The 9,816-nt window shown below is 51.9% G+C and overlaps 1 protein-coding gene across 1 annotated transcript in view; it reads right to left on the bottom strand.

Annotated features, from left to right (window-relative positions):
* The window catches only part of ntn4 (netrin 4), a 27,359-nt gene extending 20,985 nt beyond the window's left edge, over positions 1-6,374 (bottom strand). The window contains 4 exon segments of the mRNA XM_079735547.1: positions 305-428; positions 430-590; positions 4,254-4,945; positions 5,947-6,374. Coding sequence (XP_079591673.1) covers positions 305-428; positions 430-590; positions 4,254-4,945; positions 5,947-5,992 — 1,023 coding nt within the window. The 5' untranslated portion in view covers positions 5,993-6,374.
* Between the last annotated feature and the right edge of the window lie 3,442 nt (positions 6,375-9,816).

Raw genomic sequence — 9,816 nt, 5'->3', positions numbered from 1 at the left:
AACACACTTATAACACACTGATGAGAAGGACCTTGTAGTAACTATGGTAAACAAGAGGATGATATCAACAGATACGACACGGTCAGCTTGTGGCTTCCACAAGATCACTGCAAAGCAGACAAATAAAATGATTCAAAAAACTGAAAGCTAAACTTCTTGGGAGATGTTTCTAAATAAAGTGGCTGTATGGCACCGTAACACACATTTAACCGACACAACGGCACAACGACGCAAAGACAGACACACAGACGGACGGACAGACAGACAGACAGACAGACAGACAGACACCCCCCCCCCCACTCACCACGTGATTGGTCCGGTCTCGGACGGGGCGGTAACCGGGGGCGGGCTCACAGGTCTCGGCGTGGCCGTTGCACAGGCAGCTGCCCTTGACGATGAGGTCGTAGATGGCGAAGTGGCGGGCGGGGGGGCGGGGCCTCGTCGGCGTCGGGGGCGGGGCTCTTGACCCGGCAGGGGCAGGTCTGGTGCCGCAGCAGGCGAACGCGGAGGTTGGTGACGGTGAGCGCCGCGCTCGCCTCGGCGCCGAACGGGTCCAGAGCCCTCCAGGGCGGCAGCGCGCGGTAGATCACCTGCGCATTTAAAGAGACGGCGTCCAATTATGTGATTGGTTCGATGTAACTAGAGGGGGACGCATCACACCACCAGCTGTGAGTGCGACCAGCCGTTACGAGCCGTTTTGAAAACCGGCCTCCTCTGACATCACAAGTGGGCGCGTCCACCTGGATGTGCGCTGATCCCGCTCACACCTGGCGGTATAATCTGCCCCCTTTAATGCTCAACAAACCCCAAGTGCCCGCGGTCACCACGACTATCTGAAAAAAACAAAAAACCCAAAGCGACAACCGTTCACGCACACATTCACACACCGACAGCAGAGTCGTCCCCCAGGGCGACGGCCGGCTCGTCGGGAGCAGTCGGGGGGGGGGGGGGGGGGGGGGGGGGGGGGGGCGTCTCGCTCAGGGACACCTCCACACTCGGCTAGGAGGAGCCGGGGATCGAAACCGGCAACCTTCCGGTTACCAGCCAACCCCGCTCTACCTCCTGAACCCCGAACGCTTCGTCAGTGAGTTCCCCGCCCCCCCCCCCACCCAAACACTCTTGCTCCGTTGCCGCGGTGACCGTCGCTACTGGCAACCGGGCGTACACCACTGGAGCTGTTGGCGGGACACGAAGCTCCAAGTCACGCTGTGCGGGCCGTGTGTTTTGACACCAGTGTGTCTTTTGGCCAAGATACACACGATGGACACGACTGAAAAGGCAGTGTGTGTCCGTAAGTGACTTGGCAGTGATATTATAGGGTGAGTGGCGTGTGTGTGTGGGCGCGGGTGTGGGTGTGTGTGTGTGTGTGTGTGTGTGTGTGCGTGCGTACGTGCGTGTGCGTGTGTGTGCGGGGTGTGTGTGTGTGTGTGTGCGGGTGTGTGTGTGTGTGTGTGTGTGTGTGTGTGTGCGTGTGTCTCTTGTGAGTGTGCGTGTCCTCGACCGGGCGCTAGGCCCCGTGCTGCTCCCTCATTGGCTAGATGACTGGCCGCGAGCGCGGGAGGGAGGAGCCATGTTAATATCCCTGTTGTTGCGAAAGGTCACAGGGTCACGGCATTGTAGTCTGCAATTAAGGAGACACGACAACTAGGGATGGATGGGGGGGGGGGTGGATCGATGGGGGGGGGTGGATGGATGGATGTGGGGGGAGGGAGGGGGGGGGGGGGGGGGGGGGTTGGCAGGGGAACATAGAGATCAGGTCCGCACAAAGACTGGAGCAGAGTCCGGGGTCCACACATAACTCAAGACCGGACAAAAGGCCGGGCCGGACCCTCGACGACAGCGCAACAACGCCAGCGCTCTCACACACACACACACACACACACACACACACACACGCACGCACACACGTGCATAGACACACACACATGCGTATAGACACACACAGGTGCATGCTTTTTACCAATACACGCACACACGTACACTTGCACGCATGCAATTACCCTGGCCGTGTCACACACAGATGTGCACCTATACTCAAACACAAAGGCCGACACACACACACACACACACACACACACACACACACACACACACACACACACACACACACACACACACACACAATGTGTGTGGAACTGGCATGGACGCAAGTAAACAGAGAGCTACACATAAACAAAATGACTCCGGCATGCCAACACACACAATAAACACCGGCTGGCAGATGCACAAGAAAACACACACACACACAACCACATACACACACACACAGGCGATGCATTCTTCCCCACAAAAATACATATGGGTCATTTCCCATGTGATTTGTGTGTGTGTGTGTGATTCTGTGCCTGTGTCTGTGTGTATGTGTGTGTATGTGTGTGTGTTTGTGTGTTTGTGTGATTTCCCATGATCAACATCCACAAATATGCTGAAGATAAACATCTCTCTTGTCATCACAGCAACCAACGCACACCAACCACAACAACACACACCAACCACAACAACACACACCAACCCAAACAACACACACCAACCATAACACACACCAACCACAACACACCAACCCAAACAACACACACCAACCACAACAACACACACCAACCACAACAACACAGACCAACCACAACAACACACACCAACAGTCCCGAGAAGTCACTTATTCCCTAAGTGACTAACTCCTCAGTTGCGACTTTCTCCTGTTTCTTTCAAAGTTACTCACTCATGTTACTCACTATGAGTTACCTACTCCAAGGTGGCTAACTCCTAAAGACTCACTCCTCAGTGGCTTAATCTGAAGTAGCTTCTTAATTACCTATTCCATCCTTAGAAACTTATTCATAAGTTAGTAGATCCCAAGTTACAAACCCCTCGGTTACTCCTTTGTTACTTCCTTGCTAAATAACTTAATCATATGTGAACTCCTTAGAGACTCATACCTTCTTAACTTATTCATAAGTAAGTAATTCCCACGTTACAAACCCCTTAATTACTCCTTTGTTACATCCAGCTATATACCTTACTCATGAGTGACTCCTTAGTTACTCATTCCTTAGTAACTTATTCATAAGTTAGTAACTCCCACGGTACAAACCCCCACGTTGCCTTCTGCTAAATAACTGGGTACTCCTACGTAGCTGGTGGCAGCCCGGAGCCAACAGTAGGCAAGAAGAGCTCCTATTGTGTTGTGTGGGTCCCCCCCGAGAGAGCGTTCTCCCCCAGGACCCCACCGGGTTCAGCGTGGAACATTTGCTCCGACGGCCATAAGCCTTCCTCCTCCTGAGTCCGAGACCCATAAGTCTGGTTTGAACGGCCCTAATGCCTTCAAAGAATTACTGTAATCTGGTAAACAGGCACAATGGGCATTGATGAAGAGAGCGGGAGAGAGAGAGAGAGAGAGAGAGAGAGGGAGAGAGAGAGAGAGAGATGGAGAGAGAGAGAGAGAGAGAGAGAGAGAGGGAGAGAGAGAGAGATGGAGAGAGGGAGAGAGAGAGAGAGAGAGAGATGGAGAGAGAGGGAGAGAGAGATGGAGAAAGAGAGAGAGAGAGAGAGAGACAGACAGCCAGACACAGAGGATGTGGTTAAATCCCGAAGTGTTGAGGTGTGTGTGTGTGTGTGTGTGTGTGTGTGCGTGTGCATGCGTGCGTGTGCATGTGTGTGTGTGTGCGTGTGTGGACTGCTGCACCCTCCTCCTAAGCAGGTCAGTTGCTATAACAAACACTTGCATTCTTTCAGCCCAGTTGACCTCATAAATACGGGGAGGCACACACACACACACACACACACACACACACACACACACACACACACACACACACACACACACACACACACACACACACACCACCTTTTCCCCACATAGCAGATGATCAGGCAAAGCTTTAAGCAAGAATTGACACGCTTTTATGTTGGCCGGATAAAAGAACCCCGCTGAGAAACCGAGAGTACCTGCAATCCTTGAATGGCTGTGAGCTAGACACACACACAGACACACACACACACAGTCTTATCTGATGGTGGGCCATTTAAAACACACCTCAATATAAACACATATACACACACACACACACACACGTGCATGAGCAGACAAATCCCAGGTGTACACTCTGCAGGAGGCAGACGGGTTAAAGGTCGCACAGGATGCCGGATCAAAGCGGAAACTGCAGCCAACACAAACTCACGCATGTGCCAAACACACACACACACACACACACACACACACACACACACACACACACACACACACACACACACCTCACCTCTCCTCTGGTGCAGGGGTACGCCCCGGAGTATTTGGAGGTGCAGGGAACCTCGCTCCCCTTCGCCTTCATCCTCCTCCTCCTCCTCCTCCCTGCATCCTTCCTCCCCCCCCTCCTCCCCCCCCCTCCTCCTCCTCCTCCTCCTCCTCCTCCTCCTCCCCCCCCCTCCCCCTCCCCCCTGAAGGCGGCGGTGCAGTCGCTGGCGTAGCGCTGCAGCGGGCTCCACGTGCGGCCGAAGTCCCGGGAGCGCTCCAGCGTCATGGCGGCCGGGCGCGGCGAGCGGAACACCAGGATGAGGTGCGTGACGTAGAACTCCGCCTCCAGGTCCAGCTGCACCGTCTCCGGCTCCGCCCCCTCCGCCGACTGCCACCAGGTGCCCGGCTTCCGGAAGGAGGAGTCGGCCATGGCGCCCGCCAGGTGCGCCAGGTGGGGGAGGGCCGCGTTGCACTTGCCACACTTGGGCGTGGCCGAGCACTTGGGGGCGTGGCCGGGGGCGGCGCCGTCGGCGTGGTGGGAGCAGTAGCGCTCGGTGGCGTTGAGGCCGCACGCCGTCTGGGTCAGGACACGGCGCCCCAGGACCAGGTTCCCCATGCGGGGGTTGCAGGCGCGGCCCTCACAGCGGGGCCCCACCCCCGCCAGGGACAGACCCTGCCCCCCACCTCCGACTCCTCCGACTCCTCCTCCACCGGCCACTGGCGGCCAAAGCACAGGAGAAACACGTGGGTCGTTAGAGACGTTAGAGCGCCGCTCGACAGGCGTCGGAAGCAGCCTAACCTGTAGGCCCTCTTTGAGCAAGACCCCTATGACCTGAGCTTACGCTTTGGACGGACGCATCCGATAAAGATTGCCAATTGTAACCACGCAAAAAAGTGCACGCGCAAGCACTGGTTCTTACACGCTCACGCCTTAACTGACATTAACGCATTAACGACTTTCTTACGATAACGCTATTCTCGTATTCGTATCATAGTAGCATTGCTAAACGCAAAAGATGAAGGGACCTACTATTGATAAGGGTAGGTGTGCGTGTGTGTATGTGTGTGTGTCGGGAGCATGTGTTTACGCAAGCGAGCGCGTGTGCGACTGAGTGTGCTTCTGGTCGTGCACCTGCCTGCAGCAGGTTCGTTTGTTTTCTGGCTCTCTGTACGAGTGGACAGGTTAAGGTTTAGTCTGGGAAGAGGAGAAGGAGGGTGACAGTCGCAGCATTGAGACAAGTTCCATGCGCTTATCGCCTGCAGCAACCGTCCCCGTGCGGCCAGACTGACACCTGTGTGCGCCCCTAAGCTGAACTCAGCTGCCAAGGTGCGCGCGCACTCGCACGCACATTGCGTACATCAATCATCCAGGCAGAAAATCCTAAAGGGTTCTTCCAGTGGTGGGGCTACTGTACAAAATGGTGCTCATGTGTCGTTTAATGTTCAGTTGTTTGCATCAAAGCACATGAGATTTAACTCGTTACATAATGATGTGTTTATAAAAGTAATAAAAAAGAATATGTGCTCACGTTAATCTAGTCTCATTTTTGAATAAATGAAGCAGATTTTGATTTAACGGCGTCCTGTTCACATTTTTAACATACATTTTTAATACACATCATAAACGTGTTGTTTATAGAGCTGTAATAGTAGTAGAGAGTGTTCGGCGATGATGCCATAGCTGTTGAGGCTGACTAAAGAAAGCGTAGCACACTAACCTGTTTCTAAGAGCATAGCCCAAGAAGCAAGGAGTAAAAGCACCATGGTGCCGAACTCGGATCCCCGAGGTCTTAAAAGCCAAGGTAGGAAAAGTGATGAAAGTGTCGCTCGATAGGCAACACAACAGCACCAGCAAACAAACGTCCCATCCACGGTGACAAAGACAAGTGCGTAGGACTGCACGCCAGCCACTTTAAACTGTATCTGTGGGCCAGTGGGGATGAAACTATCAAAACGTTATCCGTCGCCGAGGGAGAAAGATTCCATGTTTGTCCTCGGAGACTTGCGAGACATCTGTTCGGGGCGCTTTGCCTCGCTTTGGTCCCTTCGGTTCGTCTGGACTCGGGAACCACCGACTTTCTGCGGTACACACGACTTTCGACGCGCCACACACACACATACACACACAGACACACAGACGCGCACTCAAGAGCAGACACTTGCTTCGCGTTCCCCCCGTGGTGGTTGGTATATATACTGGGTGACAGCGGCCAGTGCGTGGCTCCGCCCCCTTTCTCGCACTTTTCTTCGATTTAAAGAAACATTCCAGATATTAGTCAGAGGATAGGAGATCAGCGTTGCCAGATTGGGCGTGAAATATGGCCCAATCTGGCAACCCTGTGGGAGATGCGTCAGGTAGTCTACAGGTGGTGGTCACGCCACGTTTGTTCGGCGGACTTTCTTTTATAAAACAGAGAAGCGCTGATGAAAAGTTTGCCCTCAGAGAGTGACATAAAAAAAAGGGTCTGTTCTTTTTTGCATGACAGCGAGAAAGCCGTGGTGCGTGAGGAATGCTCGTACCCAAAATGTGGACTAATTGGCTTGGATCAGGGCCGCGTACACAATGCGTTGGTGACGCACTTCAAATAATTATGGAGTTGCGTCGCTTGGATGGACTGAGCGAACTATCAGAATGCACTTATTGCCAATAATTGCATATGGCGCGATGACGCCCATCGGTAATTTTCCAAATTACTGTCTGCTCTCTCTTCTGCGATCTGGTTACCCTGACGATAGGGAGATCATCTTGAATAACAGACATTATGTACCGGAACATTAAAACGACGCTTAAATTACACGTTTCTCATCTGAGAAGATTGAACATTAAAAAAAACAGACTAAACTTGCCATTGTTTACACACATAGATAACACGTGGTCTAGGCCAAGAAGCACTGTCAGCCGGTCTAGTCTGTGATTGGTTAATAGCGTCATTGGAGCGTTTCAGCGTTACTGGCCGAGTCTGCTAGGACTATATCTGGTGTATCACATATACCAGATATATATTTCCGGCAATCAACTTAACGACACTGTTCAAAGCCAAATGGTTTTGCCACAGTTCAGATCCGGTTATGGAATTATCCAAATGATCTAAAAAACTATAGCTGGTGGGAGCCCCCTAGTGGCTAAGAAAATCACCTTTAAACTAAAAACTGCTCAGCGAACCACGGCGGTGAATTACTTGGGGATCTTTGATCTTATTTTGATCTCAATCAATAACTCAGACTCCAGTAGAAAAATGATATGAGAATAATATGCAAGGCAAGGTATATGATATGAAAGTCAGTTGATGAAAATACAACGACCAGGCCTGTCTAAAACATAATGGTTGCATGTGTATGTAAACGTGTGTGTGTTTCTATGTGTGTGTGTGTGTGTGTGTGTGTGTGTGTGTGTGTGTTTGTGTGAATGGGCACGTGTGTGCCGATGTGTATGTTTGTGTATGTGTGTTTGAATGTTCACGTGCGTATGTGTGTTTGTGTTTCTGCGTGTGTGTGTTTGTGTACGCGTATGAGCCCACATGTGTGTGTGTGTGTGTGTGTGTGTGTGTGTGTGTGTGTCTGTGTGTGTGTGCGCCTCCCTCTCCCTTTGCCGCACCGTGCTCCAGGTTCTCCACGGCCAACCAACCATCGCTCCCCAGCCGTCTGCCGCCGTCCCTGGGACGGCCAGAGCCACGACGCGGGCCTATCTGCCCCCTCCATCTAGCAATCCCTTCTACTCTGTCTCGCTGTACTTGGGCATCACAGCTCACATTAGGACCTATAGGCGATTACCCTATGCACAAGGGTCACATCGTAACAAAACCACCAGCTCGTCTGTGTATAACGTAATACTACATAGAACGTCTCACACTACGGTGAACCACATTACCCCTGGCGGGGACGGAAAGCTAAACCCGACTTGAACTTGGCTGTGTCTTGTCTCGTATACGTCTGTACAAATTCCCCGTGTGTAACCCAACGCGAACAGCCTCGAGGCCGTGGGTTACTGAAGACTCGCTCATTCATGGATTCTGGTCTCGTGGAAGGCACCGGAGAATGAAATGATGTCCGAATGACTGCTCCGGGATCGTGTTCACTCACTGGTGTTCAGGCACGGGGGCCCTACACCACGGGTCTCGTGCCTCACACCTCGCGTGGTGTCTCTCTCGCACTCTCACTCACACACACACACACAAACACACACGCACACACACACACACACACACACACACACACACACACACACACACACAGCTCAGACTTCAAAGGAGGCTTTCTGCCACTGGAGTGGACTGAAACGCTCCTGACATCGGCACACCTTCCCTGCGGGGGCAAAATCAACCAAGAGACTGACAGGACCCACCCCCCCCCCCACACACACACACACACACAAAGGTATCTATAGGCTTTACCTATAGAGACATGAGCGCATACCAGTAGGTATGCACACACTCACGCATGCTTGCATGCAATTAGGCCAATGGAATGATGCGCACACCCGAGCCTAGCCATGCGTGACCAGGTGCTTCATACGTGATGCCCTCCTCACACACACGCAGCCCGCCGCGACCCGCGACCTACATACGACCACCACGTGCACGTCTGTCCTCGGAGCATGATTGACCCATGAGTGGGTGGGTGAGTGGGTGGGTGAGTGAGTGAGTGAGTGAGTGAGTGAGTGAGTGAGTGAGTGAGTGAGTGAGTGAGTGAGTGACTGACTGACTGGTTAATTACTGAGACGGCTGAAGAGGCAGAGTTCATAACGGGCCGAGGACGCGGCGCAGTGATGTAAGGCCGTGAGCATTTCAAACATGCAGAAAAAAGGGCTCATGGGTAATTTCACCGGAATTCCGCACAGCCCAGCGCATAGCCCGCTGTTTCACGGTGGAAGGTTCGATTGGGTCTATTGAAGACACTCAGGCTTGAGCACGTCAAATGTTTAAGGCCCGTTGAACGCTTCGGTGAGGGGGAAAATAAAGAAAACAGCAATATCTTGTAGCCAGTTTGAGCCTGGAGTCATAGAGCTGCTCAGACAGAGGCCTGAGACCCACATATGACAATCACTTCCCCTTCTGACTCAGCCAGGGCCCAACTCCCCTTGTTCTTAGATAATATGTCATCTACCATGTATATGCATCTCACAAGGTGTGTGTTGAATTATAAAGTAAGAAAAATATTATTTGAAATGTTTTGCCAGATCTTGTTATAGTTGAATAGATTTGTGTGTTAATAATCCTTCTCAATACACAATATTTCCTTCTCTATATAAGACATAGGCATACATCCAAATGCATTATAGGTGTATATTAAAGTTCAGGATAGCAGAAAAGGGTATATTATAATACTTAATTGTAGATACTGAATCATAAATTATCCATAACTAAATACAAATATTTTTAGGAAATCAATCAAACACATCAGTCAAATACAAAGTGCTAAAGAACGATATTAAACCAAATCTGTTCACTTCCACCAAAAACGTCTCCCTTGCACCGAGTCCATCCGTCCGCTAGAGGCCACTCTGACGTCAACCGGGGTCCGCCGCCAGGGGGCGCTCTGACGTCACCCGAAGCCCGCCGCCTCTCATGTGTTTTGGGTTAAAGTTCAAA

The sequence above is a fragment of the Pollachius pollachius genome (assembly GCF_949987615.1).
Source record: "Pollachius pollachius genome assembly, chromosome: 4".
Classification (NCBI taxonomy): domain Eukaryota; kingdom Metazoa; phylum Chordata; class Actinopteri; order Gadiformes; family Gadidae; genus Pollachius; species Pollachius pollachius.
Note: the sequence above shows the minus strand (reverse complement) of the source record. Positions and strands in the feature narration are given on the sequence as shown.